The 25956-nt window shown below is 42.9% G+C and overlaps 1 protein-coding gene and 1 long non-coding RNA gene across 4 annotated transcripts in view; one reads left to right on the top strand and one right to left on the bottom strand.

Moving 5' to 3' along the window:
* Positions 1–14614: 14614 nt before the first annotated feature.
* Positions 14615–25956, top strand: part of LHFPL6 (LHFPL tetraspan subfamily member 6) — a 203291-nt gene continuing 191949 nt past the window's right edge. The window contains exons 1-2 of one of the 3 annotated variants that reach the window (XM_072976156.1): positions 14615–14905; positions 16501–17074. In XM_072976156.1, coding sequence (XP_072832257.1) covers positions 16690–17074 — 385 coding nt within the window. In that variant the 5' untranslated portion in view covers positions 14615–14905; positions 16501–16689. Of the gene's footprint in view, positions 15030–15673; positions 15831–16500; positions 17075–25956 lie in introns of those variants that run through there. The other 2 variants (XM_006210118.4, XM_031684596.2) reach the window with 2 other exon arrangements.
* LOC140701111 (uncharacterized) lies at positions 15863–16560 on the bottom strand. Its single transcript, XR_012079954.1, has 2 exons — positions 16473–16560; positions 15863–16029 (listed from the first exon to the last, which is right to left on the bottom strand). It is a non-coding gene; the product is annotated as an uncharacterized lncRNA (long non-coding RNA).

The raw sequence follows: 25956 nt of genomic DNA, 5'->3' as shown, positions 1-25956 counted from the left end.
AGGTCTTATAAAAGTGAGAAAATAAGAGACAGAGGCCAACTGACTTTTCTGTCTACTTTAACTGTTTATATTCCTTTGCTGGTCTCTTCAGACTTGAGTTTGAGACTTTTAACTTAAGGCATTTAATATGCCCATCCACAATGAGCCATTTGGCTAGGGAAAAACATATTTGACGGTTGAATATGGATAGAAAAAGATAAAAGGAGAGTTGGGAGAGTCATTTCATATATAGCAAAATATGAATGTGTATTTCTAATATTTATTCCCCCCAAACAAACAAAGAAGCAGTTAAAAGTACTACAGAGGTACAGAGTTTGGAGATGCGTGCTCCGCGTACCTAGAGGGGAGCCTGGAGAAAGGACCTGTCCAGTCATTCTTGAGCCAAGCCTCAAAGAATGAGAGGGATTTTTCTTGGCAGAGAGAATGTTATTACTTCATGATGAAGTCTGGGAGTAAATATTGGAACTCTGACTTTTTCTTTCCCATTTCATTTTTCTTCCTTACAGCATTCATTACTATTTTTCACACTCAAATCACTCGCCGGGAGAACATGAGTACATGAAATCTAACAACCTCGTGTCAATCACTCCCACTATGATTGTGTCAGTCACTCCCAACAGAACTGCTACTATTGGAACTTAAAAGTGAGAAGCTTGGAAGGTGTAGAAAGAGTCCCGGAGGGGAGCCACCAGTCCTGGGTGGCGTCTGGCTCAGCTTCTTACTCCTTGAGAACTGTGAGGAGGATAGAACTTCTGAGTCTCTGCTTCCTCGTCTATAGAGACAGAAATAGTCCCATCTGCCTGCCTTGCAGGCTGCCAGGGATGTTTAAATGAACGTATATGAAAACAAGTTTTAGTCAGTGACATTCCTCAAATATGAAGTGTTGTCCTCAAGAATGTCCTGCATAAAAAGTGGAAGTCCAGGAGGGGAGGCTATAACTTAGCATGCACGAGGTCCTGGGTTCAGTCCCCAGTACCTCCTCTAAAAATAAATAAATAAGCCTAATTACCTCCCCCGCCAAAAATCACCCCAAAATGGGCATCGAGCAAATACTTAACACTTTAAAAGAAATAACCTTTTTGTTTTGGAGTACTTGGAAATGTACTGAAAATTTACAAAGATCGTACAGGGTATTCTCATAGACCCCTCATCCAGTTTCAGTTTCCCCTAGTGTTTCATCTTACATACTGTGGTGCATTTGTCAAAACTAAGAAACCAACATGGGTGTCTTACAATTGACTAAACCCCAGACTTTATTTGGGTTTCACCAGTTTTTCCACGAATGTCCTTTTTCTGTTCAGGATCCCATCCGGGAGGCCACACTGCATTGAGTCGCGGTGCCTCCTTAGTGTCCTCTGATCTGTGACGGTGTCTCAGTCTTCCCTCATTTTTCATGACCTTGACAGTTATGAAGAGCACTGATCAGGCATTTTGTAGAATGACCCCCAGCATGGTTTGGTTGGGTGTGGTTAGACAGAGGTGGTGGGTTTTGGGGAAGAATCCCACGGAAGTAAAGTATGCTCTGCTCACATCACATCAGGGGCACCTTGTATCCACACATCACCGGTGATGTTCACCTTGGTCACCTGGTTAAGGTGTTGTCCATCAGACATCTTCCCACTCTAAAATTATTTTTCTCTTTCCATACTTTATTCTTTGTGAGTCTTTGAATCCACCCACCCTCCAGAGAGTGGGGGAGGGGATAATTCCACATCCTGGGTGGGAGTGGGGAGTGTCTACACATATTATCTAGAATTCTAAAGACCTAGAAAATCCACAAAATAGAAAACAGTTTCCTGCTAAGAGTTAACTGTGTGTGATTCAGTGCCAAAGAACAGAGCTTCCTAATGGGGCAGACCATACTCCTGGGTTACCAGCAGATGTCGCTATTAACAGGCATGTAGTTTCCAGCTCGCAGGGTCTTTACCTAAATATTCAATAATTAACTGCAGACTGAAGAAGGCACGTGCCATAACCATTACTGTACTTCTGCCCTGGAGGGATATTTTTATTTTTCAATAATCAAAATAACATTTATGTGGTTTCTGAAAACTGATCAAGATAAAATGATGTCTGGGGGTTTCTGCCTCAATTCTAAAGTCTGAAGTCCCACTATTTTAATGGGAACAACTTTCTCTTGGGTTTGTTCTCAGATAGATATCTCTGTTCTCACAATGGTCAGTAATGTGAAGAACTGAATGGTCATTGATATTATTGCAGACTAGTATGTTCTGTATTTTATCCACAAAGGTTATTAAGTGTTGATAGCTAGAATTGATCTAAATCAGTGAGGGCTGTACCACCTGTGACCTGATGTCATTTATTAAGGACTTTAGGACTGTATTCATGTGTCCCCGCTAGGGACCCCAAAATGCTTTCATATGTACGTCCCTGTTAAACTGGATTGTCAAGATAGATTCAGAGATAGGAAGGGGAAAGGGGAAAAAAAGAAGGGAGGGTACGTGATTACAGAAAAGAAAATAGACCCACAGAATTTAGCTTTTGGGGACTTCATTCCTGGATTTCTTGAGCTCAGAATAAATACATATTTCCTTTGCTTCTTAAAAGTTCAGTGTTCATTAATTTGATATTGAAGTGTCAAAGATTATTTCCATTGGGAAACTTTTATTGGCTACCAGTTTGTATAATATAGCATACTGGACAATGGATCAAATCAGCGTACATTTTGACTTTCATTTACATGAAAACTCTGGTCAGAATTTGTCTTCTCTCTTAAAAAGGAACTGTGAGAAACACTGGGTTGCATACTGAGTACTTTAAAAAGAAAGTTCACTTTAATTTTATCATCTTAAGAGAGTAGATCAGAACTTTTTATAGGTTTGAATGTGTTGGATTATTTGCTGCTGAATGAATTCCAAGATGGTAGAAGACAGATCTTCCTAAAAGAATAGCTACCATTTATTGAGCAGCTTACTCTGTGCCTGGCAGTGTGGTCAGAACTTTACGTGTGTTTTCTCATTTAGTCCCAGAGTAACACTATGGAAAGATATGATCTCCACTTTACAGATGGGCAAACTGAGTCTTAGAGAGGCTAAATAACTTCCTTATCCAAGATGGACAAACTGAGTCTTAGAAAGGCTAAATAACTTCCTTATCCAAGATGGAAAACAGTAAGTGGCAGAGCCCAGAATCCACCTGTCCTCGACCACAACAGGCCGCCTTCCCATAGGAGGTATTTCTGTAGTTAAATCAAATTCAGGTCAGACCTAACTCGGTGGCAGCAAGTCAGTATGCTGCATCTTAAACTTCTACTTATTCTCCATCAGTACTTAATCCAGGAAACTCTGGAAAATACCCAGACTTAAAAAAAAAATTCTCTTTAATATAAAACAAGAAAAGCAATTAAATTTAGGTTCATTAGACTGTTATGACCCCCAAAGGGGTCTTGATCTTTGCATGCTCTTGGCAAACTAATTGCACCCTCAAATTCATCTTAAAAGAGTAGGTCAGACTTCTACTGTAGGTTTGAACTTGTTGGATTTTTGTTGTTGTTACTGAATGAAATCTAAGATGGCAGAAGAGAAATCCTGCAGAACCTGGCGAGGGAAAATAAACGATGCAAGACGGATGGTCCGGATTCACTTATTACATCTGGAAGCTTGACGTCAAGTTGTTTTACCATTCTCCAGCACTGATCAGTACAACAGACGTGTTATTAAGGCTTTGGGGTGTTGTTTTGATCTAAAAAGTATAGGAACAAAAAATTGAGAAAAAGTCAATCCACAGTAAAAGGGTGCAGCTCTTATTCCTGCTGGGGTCTGTCGAGCCTTCAAGAAGTTTCTCTCACGTGGTTTTAGCTAACATAGCGCAGTGGAGAATTTCCGGATACTGGCTTGATTGGCTATCAGTAATCACATTATCCGTCTCATTACAAACCAGTCAGTTTGGGGCGGTGAGAACAATCAGATCTGCGCCCTTGCTTTTCACTGTGACTTGTCCCAAGTCAAGCAACCACTGAGCAGCTAAACCACCCCCAGAACTGGGTGTTCCTGACTTCTGTCCTGTGTTTACATCTCCTTTTTGAGCCCCTCCCTTTTCTGCCTCTTTACAGACAAAAATGAATGTTGGGAAGCGTCAACCAAAAACCGGATGTTTATTCTCTGTTCTGTTTAACAGACTCAAAGGTTGTTTTGAATCCAAGAAACCAGGTCTTTCCTCTCTTTACTACACCGTAATTTTTTGTTTCCTAAGCAGTATCCATGTTCGAATAAGACTTGCAATGCTTTTGGATCAAAAACAGGTAGAAGTGACGTCTTAAAATTTTGCGATAAATGCATTGCACGTAATTTCTGACTGAATATCATGACCACGGAAGAAATAATAGTCACATATGTAAAAACAAAAACAAAAGAAGAAGAATATAATCAACAGGGAGTTTATAGCAAGGATAGAACTTGGGTTTCTCTCAGATGCTGAACCAAGTCTGCTTCCTTGTTAATATGTTAGGGGTAGGGATGTTGGACGCCAATCAATTATTAATAGAAAAGTCAGACAGGATTAGGCTGAAATCTAACATTTATCCTTATATCTAGAAGAAAAATTACTGCAGGTCCAAACTCTTTTTTGCTGCATTTCTGCCACTAGGAGGCTTCTGGTATAAAGAAACAAATGCTTAGCAGTCAAGAAAATTGTATTTTAATCCAAGCACTACCATTAAATCAAGCTCCACCACTAACTATTACAAAAAAGTTCATTGTTTCATTTCATCTCAGGCAAGTGGTCAGATATGATAGTGACTGACCTTATTAGGTAAAGCCACTGCCTTGTGTAAATGGGTTATCATTGAACTGATATCTGAATCACAGGATGGTTAAGATTCAGACTGAATTTAAACTCAGATCTTTGGCTCCCCACATGTCATTTCTACCACCAAACACTGTGGACTTTGATTGTAGCTGGGTCTAATTCCTTTTGGAAAAGATACACCTTTTTGAAGACAGTGTATTGTTGTGTTTTATGTATTCTTTCTTAAGCCAGTAATAATGTGGGCCTTTTGTTTTAATATTTTGTCTCGAAGGGTCTCTATGATGCTTTGGAACTGATTGTTCTTAAAGAAGTGCCTATATTTATTTGGGAGGGTAATTATGTTTATTTATTTATTTATTTTTAGAGGAAGTGGCGGGGATTGAACCCAGGACCTCCTGCATGCTAAGCATGCGCTCTACTGCTTGAGCCATATCCTCCCTCCCAATAATATATTTTAAATAAGTTGATTTAATATTTTTAAAAAGCAAGCTGACGTTTGTGCCGGTTAACACCTGAAGAAGGCACAAATCAAATCCTCTTAGCAAAAGAATATTTTTAAAAAATTGAGTGAGTGGGGAGGGAGCTTTCTATAGTGCCTGCGGCTGTGATCACCCCCAGAGGATGAATAACAGTGAGACAAAGGGCGAAGTGAAACTCAAACGGTACAGAGAACAGAGACTTCAGTTTCCGAAGCAGTCTGTGAGACAGGTGCTGAGGGGTTTAGAAAATTTAGAGGTGCAGGAAGGAGCAATTGAAGGACAGTCCAGAAAGAGCAGTCCCACCTAGCTGTGAAAAACGGCTGTAGGCAGAGCCCGCTAAGGAGAGACGCCCCAGGGCAGAGGCTCTCGCATCCATTTGAAGTGGAAGGCAGTGCATGAATACAACTCCCCTCCTGGTCTTCCCCTCAGCCTTTTGAAAACCTGCCACTTGATGGTCTTACTTGGGAGATAAAGAAGAGGTCTTTTACCACTCCAGGTCTGATATGAGAACTCCAGGGTGAGACAGATTTGAACCCCTTAGCTGAGTGAGAAGAGACAAGAGTTGACCCCAGAAAAAGAGAAGAGAACAGAAAAGAATATCAGAAGTTTTCAGACCAAATCCGGATTGTTTCCTACAACATTCCTGACACACAGATCTGCAATTTGAGTGGACGACACTGATTGCTGGAGTTCACAGGTACTGGAAGTGCATGTCCCGCGGGGGACAACACCTAACCTCCCTGACTCTGACCTAAAACGTGCTTCTTCCTAAGCAGATCCAACAGGTGGGTTAGGTTTAGTTAGTTATTCTGTGTTTCAGAAAGCCACTTCAATCGGTAACTGTCTTCCACTTCTAATAAAACATTTTAATTATATAAGTAATCCAGATTACTTGAGGAAAGATTAGGAAATACAGATAAGCCAAAAGAAAAAAAAAATCCCTAAATCTTACCAGATTTCTATTTTAATAATTGGTCAGCAATTGCTTTATTTCAATTGCATAGTAAAATTGTTACTTGCACCAATCAAGGAGTGGCTGACTTGATTAAGACATTTCTAGATAGTCTAAGGATTTCACATCCTAAATTTTAAATATTAGGAAGTATTGGGAAATGCCTCCAAAGCATATTGTGTAATTGAGTGCCGTTAAGAAAAACATGGAAATGTAAAATGTCTTTTTTGAAGATATGATGATGTGGGTTCAGACATTAATTTTTAAATCAGGTGTTTATTTAGCAATGTTCCGATCGCCTTGTCTTCCCCTCACTGATGAGAGGGAGTCCCCACACCAAACAGTAGGAGCTGGAGGAGCACACAACACCTGACACTGAGCAGATGAGATGACAGTGGTTTATTTGTCACATATTGTCACAGCCGAGGGAAGGAGGGTCCCGGACATCAAGTAGGGCCACATTTGGGTTGCACTTAGGAGTAGAGGAAGCCAGCAGGGTCTGTGAGTGACAGGTTTTGCAGCGACACGAGGATGCAATGCCCCCCACAGGAGGATGTGATTGATTTATTTGAATGATTTCATGAGCTGGTAGGGAGATGAAACCCCGTGAGTTGAGGACCAGGTTGGGTGCAGCTAATCTGGCTAACAGGGGAGCTAGTCAGGTGGGCAGCCTGTTTTTCTGGATGGGGGCGTATCTGGCAAGAGCAGGGAACTCACAGGTAGGCCTTTGGGGCCCTGTGAGGCTCAAAGATGTCAAGGCAGCTCATGAAATGTGAGGTCTTCTGATGTCAGCACCTGCTGTGTGCCTAGCAGGATGAGTAAGGTAGCTCTTGAAAAAACCAACAATCAAGTTTGGGATATACACTCACAGCCAAGTCATTACAATGCCTGTCATCAGCTCTGCAGTGGAGGTAGTAGGTACAGACTGGAGGCATAAGGAGATGACTGGCTCATCGCCTGAGACCGTTGGCAAAGTCATGGTATCAAGCATCAGCTGTTAGACTGCAGTGTTGCTACAGAAGCTGACACACGGTTGAGAGACACAGCTTGTCATCTGTCTACATGGAGGCGACAACTGAAAAAATGTCGTTCTCCATCTGGTTCTACAAGGATTAAATCACTAGCCACCGCAGTCACTGACCTCTAACACACCCCAAAAGGAGTTCAGGGTGGAGATCAGGAATGAGGCCCTCTGAGCTCTGGGAAAACTGGCAGAACAGGCTTTCAGATAGATATTTTCAGGAGAAAGTTTTTTATGAACCTGGATTCTTGCATCTTCCCACACTTAGAAGAACACTAAAGCCATTAACTAAGTTATCTGCTCCCCTGTGACTAGCAGCAGCCTTCTGCTGAGATGCGTGCCTGGTTGCATGTACCTACCCGCTTTGCCAAAATCACATGTATACTGCCCTCCCCTCACCTCTTCAGGCAGTTCCTCAGAGCTGTCTGGGAGGCAGTCTCCCGGGCTAGAGTCCTCAGTAAGTCCCCCTATAAACCTGCAACTGACAGCGCTCACGTTGTGCGTGTTTATTTCAGGCGACATAGCGAATGTCCCTCTGACAGCTAGTTCTTCCAAGCGGACGTGTCTTCCTCACGGCACATTAATACCCTTGTGGTAGCAGTTGCATCGTGGAGGTCTGTATTTTCCCCATCCCTCTCCAGACGTGGCAGCTATCCCGTGTCTACGCCTTCGAGGGAGAAGGCACAGCATTGCTGTTGACTCCTCTCTCCCTGGAAACAAAGCAAAACAGAACCAAATCCCAGAAACAGAACCCTTGTCTTCTTTCTCTTTGCTGGTCTGTCTGTCTCCTCCCCTCCCCCCTCCCTCTCCCTCCCGCTGTCCCGGGCACTCTCTCCCTCTCTTCTTCCCTCAGCTTGGTTTCTTACCCCCATCACCATGTCTAATGTCTACCTGGTGACACAGTTGATGTTGTATATTGCTCTTAATTCTGTTTTCATTCTTCTGTCTTCTGCTTCTTGTCCTCTTGCCCAAGTGCTTTTGCTTTTAATACAGAGACATTGATCTTTCAGAATTGCAACTAGCCAAAAAGCATTCTCTTTTCATCTACTTTTTCACTCTGGTTGGCAACTCATTTAACACAATCTTTGGCCTTTCGACTTAATGCTGACTGCTGAGAATTAGTTCCCTTCTTTTCTCCTTGGCCTTCATTAGTAAAAATCCCGTGTTGCTGGCATACTGGTCGCAAAATGGTAGCACTTAACTAATATGTAAGCGCGCGTACATTCAGTTTATGATAGTTCTCACTGGGGCCTCTGATTGGGGCCCTTAAGGAGCACTTCTCTTCCCCAGCTGCAGTCTAAACAAACTGACAGGAAGAAAGTGGCAGATGGAGACCAAAACATCACAATTATTACTGATAAAGGCTAAAGTGGAGGGTGTAGCTTGGTGAGGGGCAAAGGGTCTGCTAACGGATCCCCAGAGCTTGGTGGAGAGACTCCCGCACTCTCTCCATCTCAGCAGTGTGGATGAGGGTGGCCTCCCGTGCAGGAGATTCACCCACAAGAGCGGAGCAGCCCTAACGCAGCACACTGGCGTGGGGGCAGGTGGGGGCATTCCTCCCGGAAACCCTCGTTTCCCCAAGGGCTCGAATGAGTGGAAAGAGGCCAGGTGCATTTCAGCTACATTTCTCCTGCAGAAAAACAGGGAACTGGGAAAGACGCATTTCCCTTCCGCCATTTCCCAGTGGCTGTAATATGAAATTATTTACTGTAGAAAAATCAGTGCTTGCAATCCCCTCTTTGTATTATAATACCAAAGTCAGCGTTTATGTTTGGCTTTCTTCTGCTGGATCATTTTACTAGGATATGTGATCCTTGCAATGCATCTTATTTTGGTGAAGGAGGGTAGGATTTAAGATTTTAAAATACTGTAGGTCAAATCTTTGTGAATCCTCTCAGAAGTTATGGCTGATGGGTGCAAATATTATTATCTACCCATACACAAAATGTTTATCTCTTTCTGTGGAACTCATTATATTAATCTTTCTATGTATTCTGGGAAAATTTTTTTTAAAAAGCCACAAAACATAGTTTTTAACACTGAAAAAGCCTTAGATAATTTTTGATACTAGAAGAAAAAAAGAAGCATAATTTTAAAGTAGCAAAAGTATAACTGATTTAATATTAAACAAAATTGTGCACTGCTGCAAAATGCATACTGGGCCATGTAGCAAATGTATGTGTAATGTATCATAGACATTTCCCAATTTTGATAGTTTAATGTGTTCACTATGTTAAATGTGATTTAACACTTCACATTTTTTTCTTCTTATAAATAAGTTATTGATTTAAAACGTGCATGCTACTTTAACTCATAAAAGAGTAATACAGAGAAATTATATGGCACTTTATGCTTCCAAAGTAATTCACAAACTTTAAATGAATAATGCAGGCAGCCACCCTGGGAGCAGGGCACAGACTGTATGCATCTTATTTCCATGAGCTCTCCTGGGAATATAGCCACACAGATCACTCTGTTTAGAAACTGTACATATGTAGACATACGCAGTTTCTACAGGAAAGAGGGGTCTTGAGTCTACCAAACACATGAAAGGAAGTTTCTAGAAAATGAAATAGACAACCCTACTCTAATGGGATGTTGGGGTTGCCGTGGTAAACGTATGTATACAAACGGGAGAAGAAGCACGTAAAAGCAACACATGATTTCATCCTGAGACTACTTGACACGGAGACCGGGAAACCTGAAAGGTCGCTTATCCCATGAGATTTTTTTTTCTTCTATAAATAAGATGGACACCATAACAATACCTATTAAAATTTGTCTAAGATAGGATTCATGAAGGGAATGGGTAGGTTAGCAATGAAGGAAGGAAGGAAGTGGCCAAAAGGAGGAACTTAACATGGTCTCTATTTATTTTAACCCCGTTTGAGGCTTCTGTTCTGAAAACTGTGATCACAGCTTTTCGGCTAGTGGAACATTTCTTGGGGTGTCTCACAGCGTCTGTTGAGGAACAAATAATATATTCCAATAATGAGCTAATAAGCTCACAGCCAGGAGCAGTTAAGGAAAGTCTCTCTTCTCTGGCTCTGCCTGGAGCTCTTTGTTACCCACTAGATCTCTTCTGCATCTTGCACTTTCCTGCACCCCCCTCTTGCTGGAATATCTTCAACGGCCACTTTCTTGTATCAGGCCATTTCTAATGCTTAGGGTTTCAGTCTCTTTAAACCCCTCAAAGTTAAGACTTTAAGGGGAGACATCTTGTCAGCTCTCTTCATAGCTATTCCTGTTTCTACTACCAGGTTTTAAGGAGGGTCCATCTTCTCTAATCGACGCTATAGACAGAGGATACCCATTGCAGCCACCAATTGCTGCAGAATGACTTCTCCCTTGACACCGCTCTGCCCTCTCTCTGCTCTGCTTCGTTGTTTGTGCTCTAACCCACTTGACTGTGGTGCTGGCTCTTAGACTGCAAGAGAACTGTTAGTTTGAATAGTCTGGCAGGTTTGAACAGTCTGGCAGGTATGTATTTATTACTAATCACAGATGTAAACAGCTTAGAGTTATTGGTCTCACCCAAGAGAAGTGTGAGGCTGTTGCAGCTGCCTAACGGAGACACCACGGATCCAGACTCACCCTTTGACTCTGTCATTTCTAGTGCGTGGGCTTTGTCCTCATGCCTGGCCCCTCCTGGTTGAAAGACACTTGCTGTGCTACAAGGTGTAGCACACCCATCTTCTAAGCTTGGAGAAAGAGGATGTGGACATAATGGTACCAGCACACTCCCACTCCCCTCTCATTGGCCAGTGTGGCCCTCAAACCTTAAGAGAGGCTGTGAAATGGAGGTTTTAGCTTTCACTGCTTCAGCTGGAGAAGAAGATATGGAAGAAGAGCGTCAGGAATGGGCACACTGTATCAGCCAAGTTACAGTGATTGTTGCAAATGGGAACTAACAAAGTCCCTTTCCAACTTCTCCCCAAAGGTCAGAGGTGATTGATTCCATCGTGTTCCCTATATTCACTGCTCGACTCCTTTCCTAATTTCGCATAGCACACCCTCTCTGTTTAAAAGTTAAATATCCACTCTGTAGGCTGCACTAGAAATGATCAGAGTAATATTGATCTGTTGATTAATTCCCTCAGTTAATGTTTAATTACTGAGTATCTATCTTCTGTTGCCAGGCACTGGTATACAATTTTGACTAACATTGGATTTTTTGTCACTTAGCATAGGTCTTATCTGTACAGTGCTTTATTAATTAGAAATGCTTTCAGATACTAAAAAGCAGGAAATTCAAATAACAGTGACTTTAACCATATTCATAATCTGTAATTTACTTCTAAAAAGTTGAGAAGGAAGGGTGTAGCTCTGCCGTGTTGGGGTGATGGAATTAGATCTCCGTGATTCCTCTCATGGTTACAAGAAGGCTGCCACAGCTCTAAACATCCTATTCTTCAATAATGTAAACAATGGCAACCAGATGATGAGAGAACTGTTCTCTTATGCCTCCTCCTTTTATTAGAGAACACGCTCTTCCCCAGAGGACTTCTTCAGCAGGTTCATTGTCTAGAACAGGGTCATATGGCCACCACTAGCTTTAAAGGAGGTTAGAAAGTTATCTAGTGAATATGGGAGAGCTGATGGGGAATTAATAGTGGGTAGCCAACCAAGAGTGTTGTCAGAGATGCTTTCTAGCTTTCCACGTATTTTTACATTCATGATCTCATCTTATGACTCAATGGGCCTGCCATCCAAACAGTTTGGAAACTCAAACCTGAAATAAGAGGTATAAGCAACATTTGCTATGTGAGAACTTCTGGCTGGGATGTAATTTAAAAACTCTTTGAAGGTGCAAATTCGATGCAAGGATTTTAAAGATAGTATAATGCAATTTGTCTATAAAGTATGTATACAAGAACTCAAAGAGTAATCCAGATGATTTTATGTTTGGGAAGATACATGGTGGAATGAAGTGAGAAATTCCAATACAGTCAAGGCTCAGCTCTGGGTAAGACACTGGAAGGTCTCAGAGCCTCTGCTTCCTCATCTGTAAAATTACATAGTGGAACAAAATTAGTTGACTCCTCAACTTTTTCCTCAAATAGAAAAGCACCTATGTAATCATGACACTAGAAGTCATGAGCTAGAAGAATGTTAGAAATCATCTATTTCCAACTCTTTTTACAAATGAGGTAATTTAGGCTCAGAAGGGTCACCATTTGTCCAAATTCACTCATGTAAGTTATAAATTTGAGTCCTAGAATGGAACACACTGTGCTTTCACAAGTAATGGATAGTGCATCCTGATAAAAAAAAATTCAGCTTCCTCCCCTATCTTCATTTTCATCTGAGGCTGAATCTCTTCAGTAGCATTTACTCTGTTTAATAGAATGCAGATAATGAGTTTTTTTAATTTTATTGAGTTATGGTCAGTTTACAACGTTGTGTCAATTTCCATTGTAGAACACAATTTTTCAGTCATACATGAACATATATATATTCACTGTCACATTCTTTTTCACCGTGAGCTACCACTAGCGAGATTTTTTTTAAGTCCACTTTTTAGCTGTAAGTTCTCAGGCCAATTGCTTAACCTCTGTGTAAAATAGTAATTGCACTTCCTTCAGTTTTTTCAGTTTTTTTTTTTTTGAGGACTAGATAAAATAATCTATCAAGAAAACTTAGTATAAGGACTGAGACACAGCAAGAACTTAGTGTTTCAATCTCCAAGTTGAGAAAATGTTCTAGACCAACATCCACCGCAGGCTGTGTAGAGGGTGAGCCGGAATCTTTCTCCCATAACTTTGTCTTTATGGAGCCGTGTCTTCTGCCTGCACGTTATGCCGATCTGAAAGCTCTGTGTGGTAACTAGGTTAGGATACATAACTGAAAATCAGACCAGCCATTACCATACCTTCACTGAGCTTGTTAACCAGTGGCCTACAAGACAGATAAAAATAACTTCCATCAGGGCTTTTGATCAGCGATTCTGATCATGGATTGGCTGCAGGGAAACAGAGAACCATCTGACATTTTATTGAAATAGGTTTTCTCCACTTCAGCACTGTTGATATTTTGGCCTGGATAATTCTGGGGGTCTATCCTGTACATTGCAGGGTGTTCGGCATCAACCTTGGCCTCTGCCCACCAGATGCTGGTTGCACCTCCCTAGTCATGATAAGCAAAAATATCTCCAGACCCTGCCAAATGTCCTCTGGGACGGGTCATAATCTCCCTTCTTCTCTCCCGTGAGAACCACTTGGTGTGTAAATGCCCTTTTTTCCCCCCGGGAGGCTTATCAGTTTCATCTTTAAAAGGTCTATGACCTCAAACGTGTTGGAACTAATTATGCAAAGCCTTTTAAAATAATAATGAAAGAACGCACATCTCCAGCTGTAGCTGTAAAAAAAAAATGCACACCACCATGCCTAAATAAAGTGGTGCAACTGGAAAATTTTCTATGAAATATATACCTACCCATTTCTTACTTTAAAGTACTTTAAAAAAGCCGTATCTGGGGAAGTAGCTGCTTCACAAACTGGTATTCCCAGATGGCGTGATTCTTAAAATACTGTCTTTAGCAGACTCCCACAGTCTACTGAATGTAGCGCTAAACTTCCAAAGGGGTTAGCACTAATGACAAGCAAAAAAAGACCGTTAAGTCCAGAGGGGAAGTCAAAATCAGTGTTTCTCAGTAAAGAAATTCAATGGTGGTATTGACTGCAAGATTGATTGGACGGAGGGATGGGAGCGAAGAGGGTGGGGGAAGGGGAAGGGAGAGCAGAGGAGAAAGGGGGAGAAAGAAGCACGGACAGAGACACAGAGAGAGGAGAGAGGGAGAGAGACAGAGAAAAATGCTTTGAAAGAGGTTCCCAAAGAGGACGTCTCTTGGGAGAAGCTCGCTGGAATCTCCCCCTGTCTTCCCGCCGGCTTGGCTGGAAAGGCGGATCCTGACGGAATCCTTTCAGCTTGGCTCTCGGCTCTCGCCTCTCGTTCCCACGCCCACATAGGCCGTGTTCGCCCTCTTCCAAAGTGACCCCATCCCAGGAGCCTCCCGAAAGCTCAAGAGGGTCACTGCAGCCAGTCTTTAAGACGCTCCTTCCCCACGCCACCCCCTAAAGGCGGTCAGAAACCGGAGTTTAAACTCCACATACCAGACCCAGCAAAGCCAACAGGGAGGGTGTCTCATCTTTCGCGGCCCCGAGGGAGCATCCCAGAAGACAAGCAACTTTGTCCCCTACTTCTGGGCCTGTCTGCCTGCCCCTCAGTGGGAAGGAGTCGCGGGGCGAGGAGGGCGGGAGGGGGGGCTCGGGGCCCGCGGAGCCGCGAGAGCCGCCCCCGGGGGTGGGGGGTGGACCCGAGCGCGCCGCAGCCGCGCTCCCCGCCCGCCCGCCCGCCCTGCGCGCGGGGAAGGTCCCCGCCGGCCGCGCCCTCGCTGCGTCCGCTCCGGGTCCCGCCGGGCGTGAGGGGAGGGGACAGGCGCGAGAGGAGGGCCGGGCGGCGGAGGGGAGGAGGCGGTGCGTGCCTCGCCTGCCAAAGGCAGAGCCGCTCCTCCGCGCGCGAGCCCCGGCGCCCCGCGCGGCCACAGCGCTCCGCCCGAGCCGCCGCCGGAGACCCGCGGGGAGCGGGGGCTGCACGGGCGGCGGCGCCGCGCGCCCTTCCGGAGACCCTCCGCCTCCTGCCCTCCCCGGCTCTCCTTCCCGAGTCCGGCCCGGGGCTCCGCGGCGGGTAGGGACAGCGACGAAGGGGGAAGGACGGTGTTCCGTGCCGTGGATGCGCCGCCCGGGGAAGACAGCAAGTTGTGTGTGCGCCCCGGCCCGGGGAGGGAAGGCGGCCGCCGCCCGCCAGCCATGTGAGTCCAGCGCGCGGCTGCCCGCGGACCTGGGCTCCGCTCCTTTCTCTCCGGACGCCGGAGTTGGGCTGCTCCCGGGCTCCAGACTTCCTGAGCTTGGCCGCCGGCGGGCTCTCCCTGCCCGCCGCGTCTGCTGCTGGCGTCTGCCTCCGGGGGGTGCTGCCTTCCCATCCTCATCCCCTTCCTCCTCGCGGGGCCGGCTGGAGAAAGCCCCTCTCCCCCGTTGGGGGTTTTGGGCTCATTGTGTGTCTTCGGGGTGCGGTGGGGGTGGGTGGGTAAGGCCACTGTAGGGGGCTGGCCACGGGCTTGTCATGTTCGTGCCCCAGGACGCCTTCCCTCAGCTCGAGATGAGGGCCTTCGTCCCCCCACCACTCGCTTCCCCTGCCTCAGGGCCCAGACAGACCAACTTCAGCCGCTAATGCTGATGCTGACCGCAGTTGACAAGAGTTAAAAAAAAAAAAAAAGCCGAGTCTTCCCTGGAGTGACACGCCGGAGTGGAAGTGGGGCGGTGGGTGGAAAGGAGACAGTAGGGGCGAGGGTCGGGAAAGGAGAGAGGTGGGGCGCGCGGGGTGGCGGGGGGCGCTTGCTGTGGGCCCTGAAAGCTGGAGGTAAGAGCGCCGCTATTGGAGCTGTGCGGTGCGTGAGCTCTGGGCTTCTGTATTCATTTCTTTGTGGAAAGTGTGGGAAGTGGTTCTGGAACTCTTTTTGAAAGGGAGAGAGGGATGGAACTGCATGCACGTGGAGCTGCTTGAATGACTGCGGTTCGAGGTAGCGTCCTGGAAAGCATGGATTATTTTTCAGGTTAGACACTGACTGATACTCATTCAGCAGGAGAGGTGGTTTCAATAATTTAATTGGAACCAATGAATCAAAATTGCAGATTTGAAAATCTTTCGTTGACACTAGGAGAAGATAGTTAAGACTGAAGGAGTTGACATATGTCGCTGAATGACTGCTGGGGATGCCTAATGGTCCCATCCATTCTGTGTGCCTCGACAGTCTGTAATTGCAAAAATTTTCTTCATCATTTTGTCCGGGGTCATGTAGAGACAATGCACGTAGAGGAACATAGAAAAGTTGCTGCAAATTATGAGCATGAACTTGCAGGCCAACTAAACAAACCACGGTATGGCTCATTTTATTTATAATATTTGGAATTATGCTTAGTACCAGTAAAAATGCTACATTACTTTTAATGTGAGTGTATGAAATGAATTCACTGGCTTGGCAAGTAGAAGTCATGCATTTCTTTGAGTAAATAGATGTCCGAGTTCATTTGGGAGCATTTATAGGAGATAACAACATGAAAAGCTTTGCACTAGTCTGGCAAAATTCAGCTTACATTCTTTTCACTTTTGAAGTACTGAGGCAGTTTTGAATGTTTATTAATACAGAGTTGTAGACCAACTGAATCGGTGTTATTGCTAATCTAAAAATGCTTACCTCTTACTCTTTCTTATGGTTTTACCAGGGACCATCACCCTTACTGTGGAGGATGGGAAGTTGATGCCCAGGAAGACTGAAGATCAATTCATTTAATAGGCACTCTCCCATCACAGAACTGTGGATTACCCCTGGGTCCCGGTGGTTTCACGCCTTCACTCACTCCTGCAGACCCTGAACAGTTCCTTTGGGTCCTCCTGGCCCTATCTGGTGGAAGATGGCATCCAGTCTGACTTGTACCGGGGTCATCTGGGCTCTGCTGTCATTTTTTTGTGCTGCCACCTCCTGCGTGGGGTTCTTCATGCCTTACTGGCTCTGGGGCTCACAGCTGGGCAAGCCTGTGTCCTTCGGTACTTTCCGGAGGTGCTCGTATCCTGTGCATGATGAGAGTCGGCAGATGATGGTGATGGTGGAGGAATGTGGGCGCTATGCCTCCTTCCAGGGCATCCCCAGCGCGGAGTGGAGGATCTGTACCATTGTGACGGGCTTGGGCTGTGGCCTCCTCCTCCTGGTGGCGCTCACTGCCCTCATGGGTTGCTGTGTGTCGGAGCTCATCTCCCGGACAGTGGGAAGAGTGGCCGGAGGAATTCAGTTTCTGGGGGGTAAGTGACTTTGTTCAACTTCATTTGTTTACTGGAATCCCAAAGCAATATTGAAAATTATGTTCCAGTTGTCCGCTGAGATTATTGAAACTGACACTGGAATCCTCAGGAGACCTAGACGTGGAATGGCTTTGGTGACAGGTAGCCAAAGTCAAAGATTTATTTATTTTTTTTCTACCGGAATTGCTTTACAACCTTAAGAGCTCTTATTTTCTGTACATCCTTGAACATGTACTACCTCATTGGCCTGCTGGGTACCGCCTCTGTCAGGCAGTAACATCCAGGTTGTTTACGATGTAGCAGAGGAGATAGTTTGGATTTTATCTTCTTGCTCTTTCAGTTTACTCCTTGTTGTAGTTGCTTCAGCAACAATTACATTATCTGTGCCTTTCTGGAATCCTCAGGTCTTTAGAGATGAAAACTTCATAGGAAAGTAGAAAAGGGTTTTGATTCAACATTGTCATCATAAGCTTTTAATACTCTTTGGTGGATGTAAAATTGAGCCTCGCCCAATCTTAAACTATATTTCTAAATAAATGATTACTGTTTTAAATGAGATATCAGTTTTACATTAACGACCGTGGGTTTCACAACGCCACAGATAAGCTTAATTACCTTGTTAGGATTTAACTTTCCTGGGTACTTCGCTGCAAAGAAAAAAAAAAAAAGAATATTTAGTAAATGATGTGTGCTTCTCCCAAACGGACTGGATAGTCTCACTAACACCAGAAAAGGTTTGATTTTCACTTGGGTTTCTTCCAACAAGTATTGCTTCAGTATCTCTGGTCATATGGTTTTAATTATACTTTATATATTTTCCGCTGTGCCTTTTACCTCCATTTTTCAACCTGACGGGCTGAACTTGTCTGATTTATAATCCGCCTTGGTGAAATATGACAACCTCTGTAGATAGTATAGGATGCAGGGGAATAGGAAGCCAGGAAAACATATAAAATGTATTTGTAACTTCATTACAAAGTAAAAGTCTGTTGCTCTTTCATTTGGTGTTTTCTTACAGTCTTTTGTGAAACATCCAAAAGAAGAAAAAACATTAAAAATGGAGAGTTCTGAGATAGAGTCTACAGGTTGGAGAAGCCCCAAGAGGTTATTTCAGATGATTTAATGTAAAGCTTTCAAGTAACGTTTTAAGTAAGAGAATTCTTGTGTGAAAATGCCAGTGGCAAAAAGTTTTGTGTTTTGAAATAAGAGATACTGTTGTTTGCAGTTCTTGATTGCCTTACCAGATGGAACTGTGACCTCCTCTTTTTTTTTTTTCCCTGTTCCCCTGTGGTTTTGCATCTCAGTCCGCCCTAGGAGGCAATTTGGGGGACTTAACTGTCTTTCCTGCTTCACTGTTCAACGTTGGGCAAAAGTCTTGTGTGTGATACATATATTCACACAGATACAGAGTAAAACTATTAGGAAACATAATGAGCTTTTCTAGAGAGTTGCAATATAAACCCAGGCTTGGAAAACTTGTTGATGCCACAGATTTGAAGAATAGGACTAATGCCAGGAGTATTTAACTTTTTTTTCTGTAAGAATAAACTTGATTTGCTGTTGGTGTTTTACTTGGCTCCAGAAAAATGCTTAGGCTGTTTCTTTTTCTCCTCTTATGGTAAATATTACTTTCCATTGTTTTTCTTCATTTTCAAGCAGGGACTACTATTATTTCTGGCAGAACAGGGAAGTGCTTATAAAAAGAAATCAGTTTTTACTGATTACCTTTAAATGTGTAATGAAGGGAGGCAACAGGAAGTGAATCCAAAACTCGTGAGATTTATGTTTCCCTCTCTAAGCTATGTATAGATTTGGGGAAATTATATAGAAATAGATGTCCTACAGAAAACTCGAGGGGAAAGACCATTGGGGAAGTTACGTATACTTTTAAAAGGACTGGTTCTTTTTCTTTGTATATGCTTTTCATGTACTCTGGCTTGGTAAGATTTATTGACTTTGAGCTAAGGATATAGTTTCTTACTAGAACTTGGTGTTCTCCCATTTCTCAAATATATTTCTCATATCTAGCAAAAAATAATTTTGAAAAAAAGTTTTGAATGTAAAACCTAAGAGGTTTTTTCTGATTCGAACCTTTTGAGGGCACAAGTAAGTAAATGTATCCCATTACCCGAGTGAGTAGTAAGTTTAGAATTAAAAGATGACTTGACTTACTGGAAAGGTTTTGGAAAATCTACCATTGATCACTACCATTTAGTGAAAGAGCGACTCATGGAAAAAAAAAACAACTTTAAAGCAACTTCAAAAAGAATTCCTCCTGTTGTTCATTTCATAGTTGTTCAGGTTTTCATTCATAAAGTCTTCAGTGTGAAATAGTTTTATTTTATGAAAATTTTCTTGCAATGGGTGGGTTTCAAAACACCAAAGCACTGAGTTGTGTGAATTCCATAGATGGCAATGCTAGAAATCTAGCCGAAGTACAGGGTGCTCTGCCATAAGTAGGATTCTCCTACTAAAAATGATTCACCCAGAAAGGTTATGTTTAGCTAAAGTTAGGATTGCTCCAAAAACAACAGGAAGCAGGGAAATGGCAGAGGCTGGAGGCATCCTGCTTAACCCTGCCTGCTGTGTCTGGAGTTTGCACATATGGTATAACGTCAGGCAGTAAAACCCCTGCAGTACTTTGGAACTGGTGAAAGGACAAAGTGTCAGCCTTAATTCTGAACTGTCTTGCTATGGTTGGTTAGAGGTTAACATGTCACCTGTCAATAGAAAGAACATGAAGTGGAACTGTTGTCCAGGGACGTTTACTACCCATAAAAGACATACTTCAAGGAATCAATGACTTCTGCCTTTCTTGTGGTAACTTGTACATCAACTTTAATTGCCGCCATCTCCAGCTTATATTTTAAGTCATGTCTTTGTCATAATTTTTAAAAACCAGTCTGGGTTGAGTTTTACCGTCAATTGAATTTTTAAAAGGCGTGTAGAAAGCCTTTGAGAAATATAATGTGTAATAAAAATGTTAACATGCAGAGCCGGGTAATGGTGCTATGAGAAAATAGAGGTTTTAATGCTGTTTTTGTTTGTTGGACATAAAATTATGTGCTTTCAAATGGTTAAGTACTTTAGCAGAGTTTTTAAAACTTGATACCCAACTTTCGATGGATGTGTTAGTAAAACATCTCATTTACATGCCCTGTAAAGGAAGCATGTAGGAACGTCGTGAAGACGCATTACGTCTCTCTTAAGTTCTGCCCACTGGTGCTTGCAGATGTCAGGACCTGAATTTGCAGATTTCATTGTAGGAACTGGCTGATGCTTTAAAGGTGGGACACGAAAAAGTGCCCCAAATTTGTATTATTCCACACTTAGTTTGGATGTGAGTCACAAATATGTATCAAATGGGTGACGAATGCTAATTAGCAGCAAACAATGACCTTTCCAGTTTAGACATTGTTCTGCTCTAAGAAGCCAGGGGAGATAATCTCCTCAGCTAATTGATGGTGAAGTGCTGCTCAAGACAGTAACAATGACAGTGTTTCTTGGAGCATCCCTTTCTCTGAAAGCATCACTGCCTTCCCCACATCCCCTCCCTTAGGGCTCCGCCTGGGCCTGTCTTTCGCCTCTTTAGGATGAGGGCTTAGGACTTCTCCCCTTGCTCCACTTTAAACCTGACCTGACATGGGTTATGTCACATGGTGTTCTCCACATCCAGGCTCTCTGTCAAGTGACAGACTTGATGACTGAAGAGTAAGACAAATGAAAAGTGTTGGCATACTAATGGGCAGAGTGGCTTTTTAGTGACAGTGTCTTAACCGAAAGAAGTTGCTCTAGTTTCAAGGAATCTAGGCATTTCCTGGGCCAGCTGGGGAGCAGGCAGAGCTCTTTTTGCTCATCTCTAGATGTCATCTTCTAGATGACAAACCGCTCCTGTTTCCTTTAGTGCCGCTCACCTGGGACCGAAGGTCCAGGCGAGTGGGCTGGAGTTCTCAGCCAGTGGTTCTCAAACTTCAGCATGCAGCGGAGTTCCCCACAGGACTTTTTCAAACCCACATTTTTGGAGCCCACCTAGGAATGACTGATTAGCAGGCTTGGTGGGGTGGGGTCGAGGGCTGGTGATGTGCGTTTCCAACGAGTTCCCAGATGCTTCTCGTGCTGAGACCACCACCTGGAGGACCCTGTTCTAAGTTAGTCATTTTGTATTTTTGAAAATGACTTCTGATAGCTGGTTTGTTTTCAGAATTTAGTTGACGTTTTGCTTTATCATGACCTGCTATACCCCTCTCTAACTGGACAGAAATAGAAAGACCCCCCCTCTGTAGTCTGGTATCGACTGGGCACATCCATCTATCCGAGTTCCTGTCACAGAAAATCGTTTTCCTGGAGTTCTTTCTCTTCATACGTATTACATACACAACACAATGATCATATATACATCATGTGATATATTATATTCTTTTTTTATCAGTGCCCAGTACCAGAAAGGAGTTTTGATAGATGGATAACTCAACATTAAGGCCTTAATACCGCCTCTGTAGTTCTCCTGCGGTGGATTTTCAGTAGGCGATTACTGATTGAAAGACATGAAGACCATACTGCAGACCACAGAGGTGGGCTAGGACAACCCTTGGCCCCAACTCTGTAAAGCCTTGTGTGTCTTGGAAAAGTAGAATGATTAGGCCAGGAGGATACTCAGGAACCAGCCAGTCTGAGCCTCTGCTGCTAGTCAGGGTGATATAAACCAGCTTTGACTAAGGAGAAGGTCACCTGGTCTTAAGCATCTCTAGGGAAGAAGATGACTCAGTCTTGCAGAAAAATAGTACTTTCTAGGACCACAGTCCCCGTCTTCCATCACACTCAGACGTCCCAGGCACATTGACACAAAAGAGGAGTGAGCTTGAGATGGAGACTTAAATGGTGCAAGGGTGTGAGTGGGGCTCTGGCTGCCAGGAAGGAGTGAGAGGGAGATGCTGTGTGGACAACCCAAAGGAACACCACACATCGCATCTACTCCAGGCCCTGGATTTGCTAAAGAAAAGGAAGTCGATGAGTTCACTGATCTTTCATAAAATCTAAAACACCAAATTTTATATGTTTGTATCTGATTATGTTTTAAAATTATAATTTCAAATACTCATTGTCACCAGTTTTTTTTTTCCCCACATGCTTTTGATTTCTCCCAGAGGAACTTGTTTATGAAGCCTTAACTTGGACAGTTTTTCATTGTTTTCAGACTTTCCTATGAAGCTTCCAGATTCTCCGTATCAATAATGAACACCAGAATTCAATGCAATATTCTTTCAGTTCCTGAGTGTGCCTAAAATCCCCTGAAAGCTCCACTGGAGAGTCCAATGCCCTGCCCCAGAGAGTCTGATTCGGTAGGTCTGGATGGGGCCCAGGCGAAACTCTTGTAACAAACTCTAGGGATTCTGGACACACATGGTCCATGGACCACATTTTAAGAAACATGAACCAATTTTATTCCCTTAAAACCTCCTACGTGGCTGGTGTGGGAGCACAGACTTAGATCAACTGTAAAGCTAAGTATGGATTATCAGTCTCTTCCCATCCATAGTCATTTATTTTGGGGATGATGTGATACAGGCAGAAAATATCAGAATTAGTGTGAGAACAGCGCAGTTTGTAACTGGGCTTTCCTTTATGTTACATTGCTGACCTTGGGTGTTAACTGGGGTCGGCCAAGCCTGTGTATACACTTAGACGCAGAACAACCAAATGTTTTCCATGCTTTGCTTAGTTGAAGACTCGACTTCTATTTGTGACTGCAGCTGCAAATTACAGACCTGCTCTCACGGCCAAGTGCTGTGTTTTGCGCCGGTCACCCTGCAATCCTGTTCAGTTAGGGTGTGCTCAGATCCCTCCTTTCTTTCCTGCCAAATATGCTTAGTTTTTTCTTATTTTGAGTTACTAGTTTTGATTTCTTAAAGTTGTATCTCTGAAGTAAAAAATAACAATGATAATAGTTCTTAAAAATGACGGAGTAAGGACTTATCCATTGCACTTAGGCGTATCATGTTAGCAGCCCTGGAAGACTTTTTCCCTAGAATTATTTAAATTTTTTTTTAATGGTCCAAATCTTCATTTACTTTATGTGGAGTAGAGTCTTTCTAAGAGAGTCATTTGGTTTTTAACTTCCCTTTCTTGCCACTGGCTAATGCAGGCAGAGCCGGATACTTCCCAGGCCAGGGTCGGTATGGACTAGTTAGCATCCCTAAACACAGAGATTGCAGATTGTTCAGTTGCCTTGTAAAAAAACATGTTTTCAGTTATAAGGAAAACCAACTGAGGAAGGTGAATGCATAACCACTTCTAAAAGAAAAACTTAAAACACACACTGAAAAGAACTTTACAGCATCCTATGTAGGTAGTGTCACAAGATGCATACAATTGGCACTCCACACAAAGTCATCATTATATTCTCTGTACTTGAACCCTCCAGCTCCCTCCAGCTTGGCAGGGTGTCTTATTGTGTGTGTTGCTTATAATCAGAAAGGATAACAGCATTAAGCTCAAAGCTTTTATTCTTGGATGTCATTAAAGTTCATCTTTTTGTTTCCTTATGGCATCACCCTCAAGTGTGTGCCGAGGAACACTGATTTCCAAATGTACCAATAAGTGTTAACAGGAAAAAGCAAAATCATTTTGGGAACCAGTGGTCTTGAGAGACACTTGGTTATGGAAAGTGAACAGATTTCATTACAGCAGAATTTCACAGAGCCTTTAGTACGTTAATACTTATACCAATCTCCTGGGGGGACGTGGAAGGTATAATAATAAGTGTTTTCCTAACTAATTTGAGCCCAGCTCCCTGGGGACTCGTGATCTGTGACAGGTAATTTATTCTTTTTTTTCCTTTTAACAACTGAGAACACTGAATTTTAGAGGGTGACACCCAAAGTCATCCCGTTAGTTACTGGGTGAGCTGTGAATGCTATCTCCATAGTATTGAAATGTTAACTTGAAATTCCACCTTGTATTATTTGTAGAATTCAGAATTTCTGACCATCATGGATAATAAGTCTCTTAACATGAGTGCACATTTTTATTGTTTCTTTGGTCCCCAGTTTATGCATGTAGTATGACAGAACATGGGTGGTTGTATGATATAGAAACTTTTTTTTGCCAATTCTCAAAAAATACATGATAGCTTAATGTTAATAATGTAATATGTAGTAGAGAGGCCACTAGGGGAGCGTGCCATAACATCCAACCAAAGCAAACATACTGCCTTTCAGAGATTATTTAACAGAAGAATTTTACCTTCCATTGTTGCGTGCTGGCCAGGGTCCCTGGTGTAAGTTCCCCAGTGTAAATTCTCCATTGTTAGAAGCCCTTGTAATAATCCTTTGTTAAGGCTGATGATAATGTTAACTTGAGAGGACACACTTCTTAAATAACAAAGCCAAGGACCTGTGTCTCTCTCTAGAAATGAAGAATAATGTTCTACCCTGCCAATCTTGATCAATAAAAATACTGTGAATGAAACAAAGAGAGTTCTAGCTACATCACTCTAAAGGAGTCTAGTGATGTCCTGGGGACTTTTGAATAGTTATTTTTAGAAGATCATGAGGTTGGATTCAGTGTTGTCCCAGTGCTGGTGCACTGATGATAGTGCTGAATTCATCACTGAGTGATCTAGTTATCCTTTCTTTTCTTTATATGATAGACATCATACCAGTTAGTGATTTTCTCTTAGAATTCATGAAGCTCAAATTATAACATAAGCTCCAGAACTGATCTGCTTATAACTTCAGTAAATACTTTAACCTTCCATGTGTCTCATATTTTCCATAATCGGGCCACACCAGATACCATGATGTCCTAAAACATGTATAAAAGTATTGTTGGATAAAAAGGAGTTTCCATTTTATGGTTCTCTTTTTCCTATATGTCTTCTCTCTTCCAATAGAGCAAGAATAAGGTTAATATTTTCCTTCTAGCCGTACAGTGGCTAGCATAGTAAATGATATCTTATGTATTCAATTAATACATAGTATATTAGTTAGTTTTAATTATTTATTAGCAACATTTTTATCTGTAAGATGTGACCTTGTTCTTCTGTACCTCATGGGAATATTGCAAAGAAGAAAGAAAATAATGCTAGAAATGTGAAGATATCAGAAGCAGTGTCTCCTTAACTGATGTCCCTGCATAATGTTAGTCTTTTTTGGGGAGAGGGGAAGGTAATTAGGTTTATTTATTTAATGGAGGTACTGGAGATTGAGCCCAAGACCTCATGCATACTAAGCACACGCTCTACCCTTGAGCCAAACTTGAAAAGAAGTTTTTGTAGTCTTACAGGTTGAAATGAGGCTGCATAATACTACCTCTCTCTTCAAGTACATTTTGAAAGCTCTGAATGAGCTTTATTTATTTTCTACAGTAAAGAAATAAGCTGCCCTGGCCTGAATGTTGGTGTCCCTCCTCCCTTCTGCCACCCCCACCCACCCAAATTCATTTGCTGAAATCCTCATGCCCTGTGTGATGGTATTGGGAGATGAGGCTTTTGGGAGATGATTGGGTCATGAGGGTGGAGCTGTCATGCATGAGATTAATGCTCTTATAAAAGAAGTTGGAGAGAGGGTCCTTGCTCCTTCTGCTATGTGAGGATACAGGAAGAGAGCTCCCAGCCAACATATGGCCAACCTGATCTTGGACTCCAGCCTCCAGAAGAAGAAGAAATACATTTCTGTTGTTTCTAAGCCACCCAATCAGTGATATTTTGCTATTGCAGCTAGAATGTACTAAGAAACCAGCTTAACTTTAACGTTGTGTTTCACAAACTTACCTGAGACTGGCGGAACCCTACTTATCTGTAATATGCAATAGCATCTCCTTGAATGAATGGCCAGCAGAACAAACTTCAGGAAATGCTGAGTTGAAATAGGTAGTAAATCCGG

This window comes from Vicugna pacos, chromosome 14 (genome assembly GCF_048564905.1).
Source record: "Vicugna pacos chromosome 14, VicPac4, whole genome shotgun sequence".
Lineage (NCBI taxonomy): Eukaryota > Metazoa > Chordata > Mammalia > Artiodactyla > Camelidae > Vicugna > Vicugna pacos.
The sequence above is the reverse complement of the archived record's forward strand: the minus strand, read 5'-3'. Positions and strand labels throughout refer to the sequence as shown.